The 18,832-nt window shown below is 54.0% G+C and overlaps 9 protein-coding genes across 9 annotated transcripts; 6 read left to right on the forward strand and 3 right to left on the reverse strand.

Moving 5' to 3' along the window:
- Positions 1–307: 307 nt before the first annotated feature.
- On the forward strand, positions 308–2,036 carry Aud_000293 (uncharacterized protein; the record flags this gene model as incomplete). Its single annotated transcript, XM_043285808.1, has 2 exons — positions 308–1,739; positions 1,798–2,036. 2 exons carry the CDS (start codon positions 308–310, stop codon positions 2,034–2,036), a joined length of 1,671 nt encoding a protein of 556 aa, XP_043141743.1.
- Positions 2,037–2,081: 45 nt separating this feature from the next.
- On the reverse strand, positions 2,082–2,884 carry Aud_000294 (uncharacterized protein; the record flags this gene model as incomplete). Its single annotated transcript, XM_043285809.1, has 2 exons — positions 2,082–2,409; positions 2,505–2,884. The coding sequence occupies 2 exons, from the start codon at positions 2,882–2,884 to the stop codon at positions 2,082–2,084; spliced, it is 708 nt and encodes a 235-aa protein (XP_043141744.1).
- A 726-nt stretch (positions 2,885–3,610) lies between these two features.
- On the forward strand, positions 3,611–5,492 carry Aud_000295 (GMC family oxidoreductase; the record flags this gene model as incomplete). The annotated part of the gene is made up of 3 exons (XM_043285810.1): positions 3,611–4,746; positions 4,790–5,226; positions 5,278–5,492. 3 exons carry the CDS (start codon positions 3,611–3,613, stop codon positions 5,490–5,492), a joined length of 1,788 nt encoding a protein of 595 aa, XP_043141745.1.
- Positions 5,493–5,619: 127 nt separating this feature from the next.
- Aud_000296 (snoRNA-binding rRNA-processing protein UTP15) lies at positions 5,620–7,248 on the reverse strand (the record flags this gene model as incomplete). The annotated part of the gene is made up of 1 exon (XM_043285811.1): positions 5,620–7,248. The coding sequence occupies one exon, from the start codon at positions 7,246–7,248 to the stop codon at positions 5,620–5,622; it is 1,629 nt and encodes a 542-aa protein (XP_043141746.1).
- A 1,062-nt stretch (positions 7,249–8,310) lies between these two features.
- Aud_000297 (uncharacterized protein) lies at positions 8,311–8,859 on the forward strand (the record flags this gene model as incomplete). Its single annotated transcript, XM_043285812.1, has 1 exon — positions 8,311–8,859. One exon carries the CDS (start codon positions 8,311–8,313, stop codon positions 8,857–8,859), a length of 549 nt encoding a protein of 182 aa, XP_043141747.1.
- An 870-nt stretch (positions 8,860–9,729) lies between these two features.
- Positions 9,730–10,600, forward strand: Aud_000298 (undecaprenyl diphosphate synthase family protein; the record flags this gene model as incomplete). Its single annotated transcript, XM_043285813.1, has 2 exons — positions 9,730–9,813; positions 9,881–10,600. The coding sequence occupies 2 exons, from the start codon at positions 9,730–9,732 to the stop codon at positions 10,598–10,600; spliced, it is 804 nt and encodes a 267-aa protein (XP_043141748.1).
- A 2,092-nt stretch (positions 10,601–12,692) lies between these two features.
- Positions 12,693–15,351, forward strand: Aud_000299 (uncharacterized protein; the record flags this gene model as incomplete). The annotated part of the gene is made up of 2 exons (XM_043285814.1): positions 12,693–12,922; positions 12,975–15,351. The coding sequence occupies 2 exons, from the start codon at positions 12,693–12,695 to the stop codon at positions 15,349–15,351; spliced, it is 2,607 nt and encodes an 868-aa protein (XP_043141749.1).
- A 323-nt stretch (positions 15,352–15,674) lies between these two features.
- On the forward strand, positions 15,675–16,568 carry Aud_000300 (putative pathogenicity factor; the record flags this gene model as incomplete). Its single annotated transcript, XM_043285815.1, has 1 exon — positions 15,675–16,568. The coding sequence occupies one exon, from the start codon at positions 15,675–15,677 to the stop codon at positions 16,566–16,568; it is 894 nt and encodes a 297-aa protein (XP_043141750.1).
- A 173-nt stretch (positions 16,569–16,741) lies between these two features.
- On the reverse strand, positions 16,742–17,536 carry Aud_000301 (uncharacterized protein; the record flags this gene model as incomplete). Its single annotated transcript, XM_043285816.1, has 4 exons — positions 16,742–16,915; positions 16,972–17,256; positions 17,318–17,379; positions 17,437–17,536. 4 exons carry the CDS (start codon positions 17,534–17,536, stop codon positions 16,742–16,744), a joined length of 621 nt encoding a protein of 206 aa, XP_043141751.1.
- Between the last annotated feature and the right edge of the window lie 1,296 nt (positions 17,537–18,832).

The raw sequence follows: 18,832 nt of genomic DNA on the forward strand, positions 1-18,832 counted from the left end.
CCCCTTTCGGCGATTCCAACTCCAGCCCTAATCCCCCGTCAAGCACCCGAACATCGTCACTTGAGAATGGAATCAGTCGATTGCATTGAATCTCCCTATCTTCTTGGTCTGAATGTGATTTCTAATCCAAGCTTCAGCGTTCCATGACATTTGTCAGCGTAGTTGACGTCTGGAGACGCGGTGTGTCGCTTCTTTATCTCAAGTTAAGTCAGGATTCTTCCTCCTGCAACGAGCTATTCTGTGCAATCCATTACTCTCGAGACTAGGACATCGTTCAGTGTTTCTCCAGGCCATACTTTCTCCAACAATGGCTGATCTCACAGAGACGGAGACGCGGCCGTCAAACTCGGCCACCGCAAAAGACGCAGAAAAGCAAGAGAGTAGCTGTTCGGAAAGCGATCAGAGCAAGGAGATTTCAACGAGTCCGCGCAATGTCCACGGCTTCCTATGGGTGACGGTCGTTCTGGCCATCTACAGCTCGACGTTCCTCTTTGCCCTCGACAATACCATCGTCGCCAACATCCAACCTGCCATCATCAAATCGCTGAACGGAGTTGACAAGCTGGCCTGGTCCGGCGTCGCATTCGTGATGGCCTCCAGCGCGACCGTCCTTACTTGGCTCCAGATCTTCAACCAGTTCAACATCAAGTGGATGTATATTTTCTCCATTGCGGTGTTCATGGCCGGCTCCGCCATCTGCGGAGCGGCGCAGTCGATGAACATGCTCATCGGGGGCCGTGTGATCTGCGGCGTGGGCGGCGTGGGCCAGTACGTCGGCGTCATGAATTTCCTCCCTCGCTTGACGTCGATGCAAGAACGTCCGATGTACGTCAGTGCGATGGGTCTGACCTGGGGCGCGGGCACCGTCCTCGGTCCCATAATCGGCGGCGCGTTTACCGATAGTTCTGCGGGCTGGCGGTGGTCGTTCTACATCAATCTTTGTGTCGGCGGCCTGTTCACCCCGGTGTACATCTTCTTGCTGCCTTCGCTGCACCCGCAGCCCGTGGTGACCCCTGTTATCGAGCGGCTGAAGCGGATGGATCTTGTGGGCACGCTCATCCTCATGGGTGCCTTAGCGGCGGGAGTCATCGGTGTCAACTTCGCCGGCGCCATGTATCCCTGGGACGCACCAGGCATCATCGTCGCGCTCGTGCTCGGCGGAGTGTTGTTCATTGTCTTTGGAGTCCAGCAAACCTTCTGCATTTTCACCACCGAAGAAACACGCCTCTTCCCCGTGGAACTGGTCTCCTGGCGCAAGCCGCTCCTGACTCTTCTCTTTATCTGCGGTTGCTGCACGGGAGTCTGCGTGACTGTCCCCACGTACATCATCCCCCTGTACTTCCAGTTCACTGCGTCGGACGAGTCGCTCCAGTCGGGCGTCCGGCTACTCCCGTTTGTCTGCCTGCTCGTGTTCAGTTGCGTCGGAGGCGGATTCCTCACCTCCCGGTTGGGGTACTACATCCCCTGGTACATCATGGGAGGAGTTTTGTGTCTGGTGGGCTCCGCGCTGATGTACACAATCCATCCTCACAGCAGCGCGGGAGCGACCTACGGATATAGTGCGCTGATCGGTCTGGGAGCGGGAATGTATCTCCAACTGGGTCATGCCGTGGCGCAGGCGAAAGTCAAGCCCGAAAAGGTTCCGGCCGCCGTTGCGTTCACCACCACTGCACAGCTGAATGGATTGGCTTTTGCCTTGGTCATAGCACAGTGCGTCTTTGTCAATGAGGCTGCGAAGCGTAAGTCACTCTTTCCCTCCACATTACGGAGCTGTGAACTCATGGGTTTACACTCTAGGAATCTCATGGGTTCTCCCACACGAGGCCCGTTCGACCATCATTGATGCCATTTCCGGAACTGGCTCGACCTTCGTACAGGACTTGGACCCGGCCACCAAGAGCAAAGTTCTCTCTGCGATCGTTACGGCCATTGATCGGACTTATATCCTCTGCATTGTGGCTGGTGCGATCACTCTGCTCGCGACATTCGGTATGAAATGGGAGCGGCTGTTCATTGCCGCTACGGCCGCTGCATGAGGAGGGTTCAAGAGATAACTATGATTGTATGTATATTACAACATTTTAAGCACTAGATCTTGCCGGCCAGCTAGACCGCCGAATGGCCCTGACGTAGAAGTTCAACGGCCGTATCACAATGAAGTCCGGATCATACTCGATGGCCTCGTCCGTCGCATTCACAAAATCGTACCGATAGACCAGCTCAGCCAACGCAACCTTCACTTCCTGCAAAGCCACGTTGAACCCTATGCAGCCACGCGCCCCCGCCGCAAAAGGCACATACACGCTCCGGTGCCGATTCCCGACTCCCTCGGTCACCCATCGGTCCGCGTCGAACCGATCCGCGTTATCCCGGTATGCCGCGTGCCGGTGAACCTCTCTTGAATACACGCTAACATTCATTCCACCATCTCATCAGAGCGGAGGAATCCTGTCCTGTTCTGATCGCAAGGATAGAATGCCATCCACAGGACCAGGTCGCTTTACAGGATGATCGTGTGACTGCGACGCTCCATGTCACGTACGAACCAATAAGTGGCGGCGGTGGTAGACCAGTCACTTTCAATACTGCGGGACTGAAAACACGCCTCTGGGTGTGGCGGGATCGGTGGGTAGATATGGAAGGATTCAGTTGCAGTGGCGGCAATACATTTTGCGATGATCCTGATATTCAAGTCTCTCCAGGCCGCCATGAGGGCTTTGCTTGTCTGCATCCGGGAGAAACGTGGTCTCACACCGTTCGGTATGAATTGCTCACGGACATCGAGAGCAGCGATGGCGGGGAGGCCCAAGTTGGCGAGGTCATACGGTGTCTCTTCAAGGGAACCAAGCTCGACTGGTGGGTTTGGGGAACTCGGGAGGATCATCTAGCTACTACTGTCACAATCCCAGCTACGGGAAGCTGGACTGTACGGGAGCCTGGGAATGATCCTGTCATTATCGTTCCTGCGGCGGCGCCGGTCGATCTAGAGATAGTATAGAACGAACCGATGGAAGGGAGAAATTACAGTTTTGGGGTACCTCGACGGCCTCAAGGTATCGAGCACATCCTGCCAGCGGGGCTACAACAACTACAACGCCTGAGTGTGCAGTTTTGCTGGATATGGTGAGCGTGGAACGACTGAGGTTGCCCTGTCCGACCAGGTGTGCATCCACAGCAAAGGGGCGTATGGCTTCGATGAAGGACTGGCCTTAGTAAATGGGCCGGATTTTGCCTCCCCGGTATGAGAGCGAATATATAGGCATGTCTTTTCTGGCTCGCCTTCTGCCGCACTAGCTGATACATTATGTAGAATAAGGATGGACTCACTGCAATGCGTGCACGAGTAATCCAGTAAGCTGGCTACATACAAGACTAGGGCTGATGCATAAGCAATGCTTACACCCTAACTAAAAGCTAGTGGTGGAAAATCCAGAGTCATGCATATGCTACTACATAGTAAGCCTTACATGTCAATCAATTACTCCACACGGCCTAAACTATTCTCACAGATGTTACCTTATATACAAGTAGCAGCAGCCGTCGATGCGGGGAATCCCCATCCCAGTCCATCCTCATCTCTCCCGTACGGGGTAATACCATCACCATCACCATGAAACTCCAGCATCTCTTTCTGTCCAGCAGCTTCTTCTTCATCATCTCCACATCGACAGCCACAGCGACAGCCACAGCTGAAGCAGACTACATCATCATCGGCGGCGGCACAACCGGCCTCCTCCTCGCCAACCGCCTCTCCTCAACTCCCACCACCACCGTCCTCGTCCTGGACCCCGGCAAAGACACCCGCACCAACCCCAACGTCACCAATCCGACGCAATGGCTCCGCAACGCACACACAGAGATAGACTGGGCCTACCCCTCCACTCCCCAGTCCCACGCCCTCAACCGCACCCTCTCCTACACCGCAGGGCGCATCCTAGGCGGCACGAGCATGATCAACGGGATGACGTACCTGCGCGCCGACAGGCCGGAGATCGATGCGTGGGAGGCGCTGGGTGCTAACGGCTGGAATTGGGATGCTCTGGGGCCGTATTATCTACAGACGGAAAGGTTTAGTCCGCCGCTGGCCTGGCAGGTGGATGCTGGCGCGGATGATGTGTCTGCTTTTCATGGGAAAAAGGGGAGTGTGGATGTTTGTTTCACGATGCAGTTGTCAACGACAGGATTCTGGGACAGGGTGAGGGATGCGTGGGCGGCTTTAGGGGTGAGATGGAACAAAGATCCAAATGGGGGGTCGCTTGGAGGGGTTTCGGTGTGGCCGCAGACGATTGATTGTAAGGAGGATGTACGGTGTAGTTCCGCTAAAGCGTTTTATTATCCTGTTGATGGGAGGGAGAATCTGATGGTTGTTAGGGGGACAGTCAGAAGAATCCTTTGGGGGGACGGGAACAGTCTAGGAGGAGGAGGGCTTGTGGCGGTGGGAGTCGAGTATCTGGACGAGCAGGGACAAATGCAGACTGCAATGACCCGCAGAGAAGTGATACTGTCAGCTGGGGCGCTGCGGACGCCTCCCATCCTCGAAGCATCGGGTGTTGGCGACAAGGATTGGCTTAGGGGACTCGGGATAGAGGCGCGAATCGACCTCCCTGGGGTGGGAGAGAACCTGCAGGACCAGCCGAATGTGCCGCTGCTGTACACGGGCAGTCTCAACGTCTCGGGAACCGCGCCGTATGCCACGTTTGTAACGGCGTCGCAGCTCTTTGGCGAGCACGTCGAGTCTATAGCTGCGTATGTTGTCTTCTAACGTTCAAACACACGCTGACATTAACAGAGCGACGCTCTCCTCCATCCCAGCTTGGGCTGAATCCCTCGCCTCATCCTCGTCCAACAACCTCAACAGCAGCGCGATAAGACACATCCTAACCCTCCAGCACGCCCTCATCTTCAAGTCCAACGTCACCATCGCAGAAATCCTCACCAGCGCCTCCGGAACCACCCTCCTCTCGGCCTTCTGGCTCCTCCTCCCTTTCTCCCGGGGTAGCGTACACCTCTCGTCCACAGATGACAAAGACATCGACGCCCCGAGCATCGACCCGAATTTCTTCCAGGTGGACTTTGATCTCCAGACCGAGATAGCAATAGGGAAGCTGGCGCAGTCATTCTGGGAACAGGCACCCGCGAAGAGTTTGCGCCCAGTTCCCATTCCTGGCAGGGCATTGGAGGGTAATGCAACGGATACAGAATGGACGGCGTTTATTGAAAAGGCTTGTGAGTTTGCAATGCAACCAGCGAAAGAACAGTGCAATACTGATTGATTAGTTGGGCCGAATTACCACCCCATCGGGACCGCGAGTATGATGGCTCGGGAGCTGGGGGGCGTCGTCGATTCGCGGCTGAAGGTCTACGGTACGGAGAACGTCAGGGTCGTCGATGCGTCGGTGATTCCGCTGCAGGTCAGTGGGCATCTCACGGCGACGTTGTATGCGATGGCCGAGCGGGCGGCGGATATCATATTGAGTAGGAGACAGGTTTAAGAAAGATGAAAATAAAAGAAAGATGCATTCACCCAACTCCATCCAGGTATCCGTAATGTAACAAGTCTAGTAGATCTAACATGCTTTTTGCCGTCCTGCTTTTTGACCTTCGGTGAAGAAAGTGCTGCTAAACTGCCTGTAACATATCCAGCATCCCCTTGGTCTGACACGCCTGGTGCGCCATTTCCACCTCCTCGCGCACCCGCCGATGCAGCCGGTCCACCATCTTGTCGATCTGCGCCGACTGTCCCAGGTTCCCTGAGTAGATGTCCAGCACGTTCATGGCGACCTCCACGCACAGCGTCACCAGCCGCGGCTCCGTAATGTTCTTGTGCACCCACTGCAGCACCGGCTGCAGCGTCTCCTCGTCGCGGCCCTGCAACGCGGCCCGCAGCGCGGAGCGGTGCCGCAGCGCCGTGAACAGCGTCAGCTGCGCCGTCTTGTCGCTCGACGCCAGCACCTGATCCAGCGCCGCCGAGTACCGCGCCTTGCGCAGGTCGTACTCCCACGTCTGCTCCTTCTTGCGCTTCTTCTTGTCCTGCCCTTCGATCACGATGTCCACGCCTTCGCCGATGAAATCCTGTCCGCGCAGCCGCTTCTCCCAGCCCGATCCGCGCTGCTTCTGCTGCTTCGCAACCTTCCGGTCGTGCTCCTCCAGCTTGCCCTCCAGCAACGCCTGCATCTCCTTGCGTCGTTCGCGCTCCCGGATCTTCTGCTGGCCCGACAGCCGGGTCTTGATCGATAACAGTCCCGACTGCATGCCGACGGCGATGTGCTTGTCCTCCCGCGCGACACCAGATGTAATCACGCGCAGCGACAGGATCGGAGACGGGAACTTGGAGCCCGAAACAACGTTCCACCCGGTCGTCTCAAACACCTTCATGTGCCCGTCCAACGCACCACTGAGCAGCCTCTCCCCGTTCGACGCCAACGCCAGCGCCGTCACCGTCTTCTGGTGGCTCTGGATCATATGCAGCGGCTTCCCCGCCACGATATCCAGCACGGCAATCTTGTTCTCCGCCGAGGCCAGCAGCGTCGTCCCCGTCGGCATGGGCAACACGCTCTCAATCGGCGCCGCCATCTTGAACGTCATCGCCGCCCGGTTCTCCACCCGCGGATCCCACAGCCGCACCGTCCGGTCGTAACTCCCCGACACCACCAGCCCAGACGCCGCCAGCGAGCCTGGCATGTACGCCCCCGTGCGCACATAGTCCGTATGCCCAAGGAAGGTCCGTGCGCTGCTCTCGCTCGGCAGATCCCACAGCCGCACCGTCCGGTCGTCGCTGGCGCTCAGCACCGAGGTCGGATCGCTCGGTGAGAACTTGGTCACCCACACCGGCTGCCGGTGGTCCTTCCACGTCTTCAGGATCGCCCGCGACGCGACGTCGAAGACCTGCACCGTGCCCGTGTCGTCACCTGCCACCACCACCCGGCCGTCGGGCCGCACGTCGGTGCCGCGCACGGTATCGTCGAAGCGAGTGATTGTGCGGAGGAGTTTGCGGGTGCGGATGGAGTAGATCTGCACGCGGGCGCCGGTCGTCACGGTGAAGACGTCGGGCGGCTGTGTGAGGGACGGGAAGGCAGAGGCGGACGAGGGGGCGCCGGGCTGCGTGATGAGATTGATGGGACCGTTGGCGGGAGAGGGGATGAGGAGCGGATTCTTGAAAGTCTTCCAGTATTGCTGCTCGGGCGTCAAGCGGGTCGACGGCAGTGCAGGCAGCTTGACCTGCTGCAGGGGGAGGACGGGGGCAGCCATGGCTGCTTCCGTTGTCTAATTAATCGATTATCGATCGGAGTCAATATCGGGTTATCAAGTGGAGTTGAGAATCCTCGTTCGTTAGCGACTGGTGCGGGGTGGTAAAGCTGTGGTGGTTGAAAGCTGGTGATGATCTTGAAGTTTTTTATCACATCAAAAAAAGTTCTATCGCAACGCTGATTGGCAGATACCACTAGTATTTTATCCGTATTCATTGTGTATTGGACGGCGTATCAATACATCTCCGGTATTTTATATTCTGTTTCTGCCTGAGGCATCAACCGAGCCCTAATTTCAATAACACAGGCCTAATGCCATCTCTACGGATAAACACAAGTATTGGAAGACTCTTAATTCTTTGAAGCTTCGAACCAAGTGGATACTGCCTACTCATATTCTGGTGACAAGGTGACGAATGGAGACCCTACACGAAGATCTATAGCTCCAGACCACTTGCTAGAAAATGAACGATTCAGCGCAACGATTTAGGACACGAGCAGACTGACTCTATTCAGATGCCATCCAAGGAAGCTTAAAGGTGGATTACAGAGCTAGTGAGTCAAACTTCTTAAAGGTGGTGCTTCCCGCCGAGTAGCTGCATTCTACACATAGTTGAACTCCCGAACTGCCACAGCAGTAAGACGAGCACAGTCAATACTCCACAATGTGGCTTGCACGGACAATGAGCCAGCTCAGGAAATAAAAAGCAATTATTGCTAGACTCAGCTGATCTATCTGGTTCGAAAGACACCAGTTTAATAAATGTGGCATACGGCGCATATGTCTGTTATTCTCCCATCAAAGCGTCGTTTGCCTTCAATAGTAGATGTCGATCTATGTGAGAGCCGGTACATGTCACTATGTGGCTTGCGCACCTTGATGGTGGTGCTATTTGCTCCCAACTTGGAATCGATGTGAAGATTAATAGACCTTCCTAGCTTCTAGAGAGCAAATATAAATACATCCTCCCTTCCCCCGTGGACCACCGCAGCAGTGCATCTCCATCCCCATCAACACATTCTGCATTTGCATTGCAAAAGTTGCCAGACCATTATCATCATCATGCGTTTCTTCGTCCCCGCCCTCGTCACCCTCACCATGAGCGCTGGCCTCGCATCAGCCGCCAGCCTCCCCTCCACGGCCTGCTGGAACCTCCAATCCGTCATCCAAGGCGTCGACGTCGAGAGATTCCTCGGCCACGCCCAGCAGGAGATCTGCAGCAAAGGCTGCAAAGTCAAGCTATCCGAGTACGAGCCCAAACTGCGCAACTTCGGCACTTCCGTGATTGAAGCCGAATCCCCCAACATGGGCACTCAGCATTTGAACAACAACTACATCAGCGGGGTTGACAGCATTGCCGACCTGGCCCGGACGCAATGCAAAGCCGGAGAGCGCGACCTGTGCACCATGAATGCGTCCGAGCTGCAATCCCTGGCGAAGTGTGTAAAGGACAGCGCGTGGAAGGTCTTCCTGAACAACGCCTTGAGCCTCTGGCCCGTTCTGACGACGAACTGTCAAACCCAGTATGACTTCTTCTCGAACCCGGCCTTGTGGGAGGAGAAGGTCCCGACCTATTTCCGGAAATTTGCCGAAAACTGCGAGAACAATTAAGTTGGTCGGGTTCGTCAAGATGCTAGTGAGGCTGAAGGCTTGCAGAATGTCGTCGGAATTGTGGATATTCGGATTCCTCGCTACATAATTTAATTTTGCAGCTATGTAATTAGTGCACAGGACTATTTGAATAGACATCGTTGGTTGAACAACTCAGTGTGATGAGCGACAATTTCTGTCCATCCAGCGATCTAGATTCCAGTAGTATGAGGTGGTCTCAAAACGAGGGGGATTCAGAAGCGCTGATCACAGCTTTGACTCTGGAGAGTGCTGAATGTACATAGGACGGAGTAGATGGATTATGGCTGCATAAGTGGTGTGACAGGACGATCATGATGATCGTCAATAAATAGAGGATCATGCTCTAGCTCCGAGTCAGGCGCCACCTGGAGCTATTAAGGTGAAGACCTGTGGTTTTTCCACCGAGCTAAAAAGATGTCCAACCTGCAGACAAGCGTGTCTAGCTGCGGAGTGAAAAGGATAGTGCACCTATGGTCAAAAAGTCTGCTCCTGACGCGTCTGCATTGGACAGGTCTAATTCGGAGACTCAGGGGACGGGATGGCTTCATATTGCTTTTTCTGGTTTCTGTATTCCAGTTGACCTGTAGAATAGCATTACCATACTAGCATACTTGTAGAGAGCAGAGGCACAATAATCTGCTTCCTCCGCAGTGGCTTTTATTCTAAACACACCAGCACAATTTCTAGCGTTTTCAGTCCTTTCAAGCAGCAAGAGTGCCAGAAAACTGCTCTGCCGCAACGATGTATATGACACCCATGATGAAGAAGGCGCTGAACTCGAACTGGACTCGAGGCCTATTGATGAACATTGCCCGACAAGGTCCGATCCCCCAACACATCGCATTCATCATGGACGGGAATCGGCGATTCGCGCGAGCGCACGGTATGCCAATTGGGCAAGGTCATGAACTCGGGGCGGCAGCCTTGAAAAACGTAACGTGCAGGAACCGATACCTAGATCTACGGTGGAAGAACCGGACTGACTGACTGACGGCTGAAGGTCCTGGAAGCCTGCTGTGTCGCCGGGATCAAGGTAATCACGCTATATGCGTTCAGCATCGAAAACTTCCAGCGGCCGAGAGAGCAAGTCGAGACGATCATGGCTCTATTCCGAGAGCAAATCGCCATATATTCTGCTCCCGGCGGATTGGTGGAGCAGTTCGCCCTTTCGATTCGGGTGTTGGGCCGCTTAGAGATGTTGGACGAACAGACTCGGGATGCAATCGAGAAGGCGGTTGAGGCGACTCGGAAAGGGAAAGTCATATTGAACTTATGTGTGGCGTACACGTCGCGCGACGAGATGACAAGAGCCATGCGACGGTGCGTGGAGGAGTATCCTCAAACAGTCATCACGGCGCAATCGCTCTCGGACAAGATGGACACGGCAGATAATCCGCCTGTGGATCTCGTGGTCCGATCGTCGGGGGTGTATCGACTGAGCGACTTTCTGCTCTGGCAGTGCCACGAGGATACTCAGATTCAGATCGTGGATGCGACATGGCCGGAGTTTGGGGCCTGGGAGCCGTTTATGGTGTTGCTGAGATGGCAGAGAATGAAAAGAATGAAAGGGATCACCAGAAGGAGCAGCGATTTAGCTACAGCTAGTTCGCAGGTTATGGCCAGCTCCTCTGTCTCATTTCCGCCAGGCGTTTGTGCCTTGCCGCTTCTCTTTTCCTTTCTGAGTGCCCTGTCTTGCTATTATTTGCTGGTGACTGTATGACCTATCAGTACAAGCAAGCGTAGTGCTATTACTCTAAGCTGATTCTATTTACCACCACGGCTTCAGTTCCATCATTATTTTTTCCGAGGCAATTGTGCAGTCAATCCATCAATCTCATCGTCCCAGAACTGCAGTTGATCGTTTCATGATGGAAATCATGAGCCCCGGCTTTGGGAAGCCACCAAGAAGCACAAGGGGCATGCAGAGTCTATGAACTTGATAATAAACCCAGAAAAAGCCATTGCTCAAAACTATTCACTGAAATACCCATAGATCGGTGAAGAAAAAGCAATTATATCCACATTGGCTGTGGCACAGCGGGATGTCAAAAGAAGCAAGTGATATACGTACTTGTTTCAGGGGCAGTGCACATGTTCTGACGGTTTAATTATCTGCCTAAATTCTTGATACTCTTCAGTTTAACTTAGTTTATATTCTTATCACCCTATTTCACATGGTTAAAGTGCAAAGTAGCAGCATCCCAGTTGACAGATTACTTGTCCACGATCTCGTAGCAGGAGGTACGGTTAAGATTAATTCCCGTAGGGTCTGTTGTGCTCCCTGCACAGTGCATTTGACATATCCCTTACATAAAGGAACAAGGCATGCTCCCCTGTCCATGCGGATTAAGCACGGCACATAGCATTCCACACATACTCCAACACGGTCAACCAGGAGGCGTTCATAGTCGACAGGAGAGACTTTTCAGTCCCAAAATAGCAATTAGAAATGGATGGCTCCAGAATTGACCTACCTCATCTCTACAAATTTCGATGACGCTTCCGGTCAAGACTACACCTCTTACTCGATATCTTTTCATGGCGTAGTCCATACGACGAGTCAGACCTAAGCACTATGTAGACTCTGCAAAACAAGTGACGCAACGGCCAAGCATGGCCCGATGGAGAACAAGGCTCGATTCAAGCTGACTCCTACCCAACCGGCCCCGCATGTTTAAGGATAGCGGAGCAGACACTGATCAGGCAATATAATTTCTGTGCTTAACGTGCCGAGTTGCATCCACTGTGTTGTGGCTGTGGGATGGAGTTGGAGACAGGCAGCAAGATTCTGGTTCTAATTGCGTCCGTCAGCTTGCGATATTGACATATGAGGGTATTCGGAAGATGACCGGGCTGGACTCGTATCTTTGATCTTCTCGTTTATGAGCTCTGTATAACAAGAGAGACTGAGAGTCTGGCCGAGTAACAATAGCTTTGTGGTTAGGACTGTTGTTGTCTAGATTAAGAGATTTATGTGCCCAAGGCTGCAAGGCGATCATTGTGGAGAACTCATGTGGGACTTGGGAACAGTCAGGTATTAGGTATTATTGCTGTCTCAGTCTGGCCGATGATCGTCAGCATCTGGAACAATCTCCCTCTCTCTGCACTCCATGCAATCCCGAGTCAGAATCATTGAATGATAATCATAGTCTGCTACGGATATAAATTCCTTATTACAGAGAATAGGCTTCGTCTGTTCGAGGTGGTCAGGACGAGCTGACTGGAGTGAGACAGGTCAGTGTCGATTGTGGCTGGGAGTTGGAGACAGGGCTAAAATACCGTAAGGCTGTATTCAGATCCGGATTTCATGCAGGAACAGGTTCCGTCCGCCAATCATACCTTCCGAATAGATTACTACCAGCCCCCTCCCAGCCTCCCACTACATCCACTCAGCCAATCACAGACATCGACCACCAGATTACGACGTATGGGTTATCGCGATCTCGCCCGCTTTTTGCTTATCGCCTTGTTTTGGTTGCCCACCGTCCTCCTCCTCGTCCTCCTCCCCTCTCAGCTCTTCTTCATCTTTCCTCTTTTCTCCCCTGCATCATTCGCAAGTCAAGCGAGAGGTGACTTAGCTCGTTTATCATCCGCTTCTCGCTTGGCTTCTTTCTTTCTTTTTTTCTTATTTCCCAACCTGCATTGGTCTACGATCTTTACTTCCGATTGATCAATATTCTTGACCTCCACTAAGCCCCTCAGTCAGAGGACACTACACACTCTTTCCGTCAATTGATGGTCACATAGCTTTTCTAAATCCCATTCAATCCTGTCCTTGGAGTGAACTCTCTTGCAGAGAGAAAGGTGCCATCATGGCGTCGAAACTACCCAGGATAACCAATATCAACCATGCGGCCGGCATCTACGCTGACATGTCTGTGGATGGTCCCGCAATCGGCACGCTGGTCGCCGTCATCGACCGCGCGAAGAATCTGCCGAATAGAAAGACGATGGGAAAACAGAACCCATACTGTGCTGCGCGGTTAGGGAAGGAAGCTAAGAAAACAGAGACTGACCTGCGAGGAGGCCAGACGCCGAAATGGTATCGCCCCGTTTTCCCTTGAGCGGTCGAGCCAAAGCTAATCTGGATTCAGGGACCATGAGCTCCGATTCACAGTGCACGAATCGCCCGACTACTTCCGACTCAAGGTATCGATATTCAACGATGACAAAAAGACCGACCTGATCGGCGAAACCTGGATCGATCTGAGAGACTTGATCATCCCCGGAGGAAGTCAGAGCGACCAATGGCATCCACTGCAGTACCGAGGAAAGTATGCCGGTGAAGTTCGCATCGAGATGACTTACTACGATACCAGGCCAGAAGACGAGGCGGTGATTGAACGGCGAATGCAAGCCGCCGAGAAGGTCCATACCAAGAGCAGTGGTTCGAGACCGGCCCCGGCCGCTCCTGTCAGCTCCTCGTCTTCTCTGTCGGGCCCTCGCCAGCTTGAGAAGGTCAAGAGACGGCCGCTTCCTAGTGACCCTACCGCCTCGACTCCCGCGCGTCCGGGGCCCCCCGAAAAGGCTCCCTCGGCGCCTTTGCCGTCTCATCCTGCTCCAGTGAGACCCGTTCATCACGAACATGCTCATTCCACGCCTGCCCTGAATGGCGCCGATCACATGCGCTATTCACAAAGACAAGCACCTGAGGCTCCGTACGATGCATACGCATCCGCATCGCAGCCTCCGCCCCCAGCAAAGGTGTATGACACGCCTGACGACTTTCATCGAGAGTGGAATCACGCGGCGCCCGCCCATCCCGCACCACCACCTCTAAGGCGATCTCCACAGGAAGAGAGCTATCCGTACCGTGAGAGACCCGATGCCTATGACAGTCGGCATCATGCACGGCCGCGTTCCAGCTATGGCAATGGACCGGCTCCGGATTACCGCTCCATGCCACCAAGCCGACCAGAGTACCAGTCCCAACCAGGGCCGGACATGCACCCAAGACATGCATACGAATCAACTTCGCGCCCCACCAGCCATCACAGCAACCGCCAATTCCCTGCGCCAGAACAGTACGGATATGAGGGAGACGCTCTACGTCATGGACACGAAGTTGCGCAATACTCCCCTCATTCATCTACGAGATCGTATAATCACTCCCCCGTGGATTACGCGCCGGCTCCGGCTCCGGAACCGGAACATCACTACCGTCTGCACAGCAACTCGGTAGCGAGCATCAACAGCCGGCATCGCAATTCCATTGCACATGACAACTTCCACCCGGACTATGCAGCCATGCAGCCCCGCGTGGACGACGAAGAAGAGGAGGGACCTCCACCTCCGCCCCCAGCGCATCGGTCAGGCCTGGTCCAGCCGAGTCAACAGTTAGTACCGTCACCAGCTTCCTCGTACAAGGCTTACTCTCCAGAGTTTGCACCGTCCCCCCGCAATACCAACGATATGACCGCGCTCCAGCCGCTCCGCCCGTCGCACGGGAACCGCCTACAGGACCACCCTCGTATGAAGAATCCATCGGTGCCGCGCAGCCTGGTCGCCGGCTTTGACCCGGCCTTGGCCGAGGTGGAGGCTGTCCGTGCTGTACAGGAAAGCCAAGCGAACCGGCGGCGCAGCTTCTTTGAAGAAGATGCCATGATCCGGACTACCGGATCGAAGCCTGCTTCAATACCCTACCCTGACGACACCGATTACCGTAGCTCCTTGGTTCTTAGGAAATCTGTCAGTTCCGAATCTCGCATCGTCCCTCGGCGCAAGTCGGTCAGTCCGCGACCACCATCCACGGCGGAACGCCAGGTGTCCCAGACCCCCTTCTCACCAGACTCGTACGATGCGTTGAATCCAAACGCGGCACGGTCTGCCGTCACCCGCGACACAGCACCGGCGTACGAGACAGTCGCGCAGGCAATGCAGACGGCCCGACTCAATGAGATGAAGCCCGATACCTCAGGGCCGATCATCGGTGACGATGGCCGCGAGATTGATCCCTCGGATCATCTTCCTTCTGAGACGTGGGCGCCAGAGCCGGAACGCAAGAACAGAAAGCCCGAGGTGATTCTCCGCTTCAAGCATCCTTCCGCCAGGGACGTTGCGGGAGCCCGTCCCCGGTCCAGTGGGACATCCGGGACATCGCCTGGTGCGGAGTACCCGGAGCGTGGTCGCCAGGAGTACGGAGGCTATGGACATGGGCGAAACTATAGCACGACTGACACGGCACGGCCGCGATCTTCGCACCGAAAGTCTGTCTCGCCAGCGCCGAGTGCGCGCTCCTCGCACTCTGTCTCTAGCCTGTACGCGCCCGTCAATGTCGGGCCACCCATCCCGGCCAAAGTACCTATTGCACCTCCAGCGGGGCCAAGCTACCCCGTGATGGGCGGCGCTACGGGCATGGATGCCCTCAGTCGGGAGCTGAACAGCATTGACCTGGGGTCTGTGGGATGTAGCGTTGTCCGAGCGCCGCGAAAATACGTTCCCAAGACGATAACGACCGGCTACGCTATGTGATTATGATATTTACGAGAGCAACGGATAAATTGCGAGCATACGGACAAATTGCAGAGCATATGGACAAATTGCAGAGCATATGGACAAATTGCAACAATAATGGCGTTGGTTGATTTACAAATGTTGGAGTCGCGTCTTGTGCCCATGACCTACCTGCTTGTAGCTTCTGAATACATGATCAAACAATTCTTTATCACATGTTCATCTGAGACATCTTCATCTATAATGTCTACAACAATGGGATAGAAAACGCCTCTAACAACATATATAACATATCCCATCCTCCAGCCCTCCTCTTCCCATCGCCAACGCATCCACCAACCATGGCCCCCAAACCAAAACCCAAACCCAAACCATCCAAACCATCCCCCCATCCCACTCCACCAAGGCAAGAAAAAGAAACAGAAAAGGAACCCCCCTGCGAATTCACCCACCCCTGCACAACCTCCACCTCTCCCTCAGGCAGCGCCTCCGGCGGGACCCACCCCCGCAAACTAATCTCCCACGTCTTCGGCCGCAACAAGACCGCCACGAAGCTCTTCCCGTCCCACGTATGGGTCCACTACTGCCGCAAGCATTACCAGCGGGCGCGGTACCGGGCGCGCGCATGGCCGTTCACGCAGTGCGATCTGCTGCTTGATAGTCTGGCGAGGATGGAGGCTTGGGGCGGGGTGGAGAGCTTTGAGGTGGTATTGAGGAGGAGGGAGGCTGAGAGGATTTCCTCTTCCTCCTCTTCGCAGCAGTCCGCCGCTAAAGACGGGGTGGAGGGGGTGAGGCTGAGGAAGGGGAGGCGCTCTGTTTCTACTTCTGTTTCTGTTTCTGCGTGTGCTTCTGGGGATGATGGGGAGTATGGAGCTGAGGAGGAGGAAGAGGAGTCACCAGACGATGGAAGGAAAAGAAAACAGAGACGCAAGCCGCGGATCAAAGCGTGTCCTGTTCCCGAGTGGTTGCGCGCCGAGACAGGGCCTGGGAAGTCGTTTGCTGAGATCCGGGCGATTGTTGAGCGGGTCCGTGCGGATTTGACGGAGCAGCATCAGCGTCGCCAGATGCAAAACACAAAGGGCAAAAGTAAAGAGCAGGTGTTGTTTCCGGATATTGAGATTCTGCCGACGTTTCGGGCGTGGGTTTTAGAGCAGGCTAGTGAGGATGGGGAGGGCACAAGGAAGAAGTCGTCGAGGGTGAGTAGGAAGGGAGCGGTGCAAAAGGTACAAAGATGATCCAGGTAAATGGGATGCGTTCTTCATTAGCATTAATCGTGACGCCTGTAGGCCGGTACATACACAACGCCGTAAAGTATCAGAAACAGAATTTAGCCGACCATAACATAAAAAAGTAAATGATAACTTGCCGAACGGTGTGCTGCTAAATCAGTAAAACCCAACCTTCACGGTCACGAATGATCCGGAATCAACTCATAGCCCCCTTCTGATGGAAGACTATTCGCCGCAAGTATCATGGCCACCGCGCAGAAAAGACTCACACACCAGCTGACGGTGCAATAGATCCAGGACTCACCCAGCCGCCAGCCGACAAAGAAGCGGTCCTCATTGTCAAACAAGTATGCCTGTCGTGCCCGTGTCAATTACGGAACGAACGAGAATTTTTGAGATAAGGACTTACGACAATCGACATACTCGCCGCCTGCACAAGCGCAGACAGGATAATCAGCAGACTCAACACCTTCCACCCCGACTCGCGCAGCCGTTTCCCGCCCGACAGGACAATCAGATACGAAACCACGCTCATCCCCTCCAGCACCACGGCAAACGACATCAGGAACCCGACGGTGCGCCACATGGAGCAAAAGTACCGGTCTTCGCCATGGCAGTCTTCGCGCTGGGGGAAACTCTCGCAGACGTTGGTGAGTGAGGAGCAGCGACGGTGGAGGCCGTAGGAGTAGTGGAACTAGCCAGTCAAGTTAGTTCAATCCAGCCTGTCTTTCAAACCCGCGAGATTGTATGCCCACCTTTTCGCTATGATAGCTGACCCATTTCGGGACGACGATGGATGAGATCGTCAGGCCGAATGCTGTGGAATGTTAGCCTCTGACCAGTCGCCAGCGTAATGCATGAGATCAAAAGGTACCAGCAAGAAATAAAACTAAGGTGCTGCTGTAGACGATGGTTTTTGTCAAGAATCCGGTGTAATTCCTGTCTGTTCCGCGAGGGACGAGATGGAAATCCATTCCTGCGTACGCGGTCGAATTGACCCGGCCAAGCAGGATAGTGTAGCAAGGGCAGCGGGCGATGACGACACTGCCGTGGTGGTCGGAAGGGGACGGTCAACGCTCACTGACCGGCAGCGAGGGTTCTTACTCAACTGGATTATGGTATAGAGGTGAGTAAGCCGATGCGACAGGAAGGACTGATAGTATTGATCGAGAATGAAGGGCTCGAGTGTCGAAAGCTGGAACCCAAAATACGGTTAAGTGGTGAAACAAGACGATCAGGCAGGATGAGGTGAGCGAAGTAGGGGATCCGGCTCTGATATCGCCAATTCAATTTATGAGTATGAGAGGATTATCTAGGAAATAACACTAGCAATAGTAATGAAAAGACAGGACTTGGTGTGCGGTCGTTCAAATGATGGAAGAAAGTGGAAACGGTGGCAGTTGAGGAAACTCGCCGATAATAGATGAGGCTTGGGAGCAGGGATATATCAAGGCAGCGTCATAGGTAACATTATCATTACACGCAAAGTACGACCATCCCGCACGGTCTCCTCTTATCATTCGACAAGAATCACCGCACCGTAGCCAAATATGTACACAGTACTACCTAACCCCCGGATTAATTAAGATATATCCCACCTACGCTGGTCAATGGTCATGCACTCCTGCAAACCGAATTCCTCTGTCCGAATGACCCGTCGATCAACCAAGCCATTATCATCCCATTCCTGTCCAATCATCTCTCTTTCTACCTGATCTAGACTCGTGTATAATCTTGCGGTCTGTTGCAGAATAATAGGAATACGGGGAACGGCCGGTCCCAGACAGTCAAGTCACTCTAAACAGGCTGATCTGGTCGGTCAAAGCGTCCGTCATTGCGGGGGTTGCATAGCGTAGCAGATTGCGGGAAACAGATGAATTATTAATCTCCAACGATGCCAGGCATACAGTTGCGCTATACTGAGGACAGTTTTGTATGACAGAGATAGCTATGTCTTTCAATTGATCATATAATGTTGCCTACCACTCAGTCATGAAACAACACGTCCAAGTCATAGCAGAGGCAGTATTATCCGCAGCCATCACCCAGCCCGCATATGCCTGCGGTATATCCCCGGTCAACGGTCAGGTACAAGAAGAAGAATCATTAGATGGACAACATGTCGACTCAGACAAGAAACAAAAAGGAAACGCAGGAAAAGAAGTGCAATGATAATCTACAGACGCCAAAAGGGCATCGTGCGCCTTTCCATCAGGCGGGCGTAGAAAGGCATGATCAAGGAAACCGTCACGACAGCAGAGGGAACTCTT

This window comes from Aspergillus udagawae (assembly GCF_001078395.1).
Source record: "Aspergillus udagawae IFM 46973 DNA, scaffold_1, whole genome shotgun sequence".
Taxonomy (NCBI): Eukaryota; Fungi; Ascomycota; class Eurotiomycetes; order Eurotiales; family Aspergillaceae; genus Aspergillus; species Aspergillus udagawae.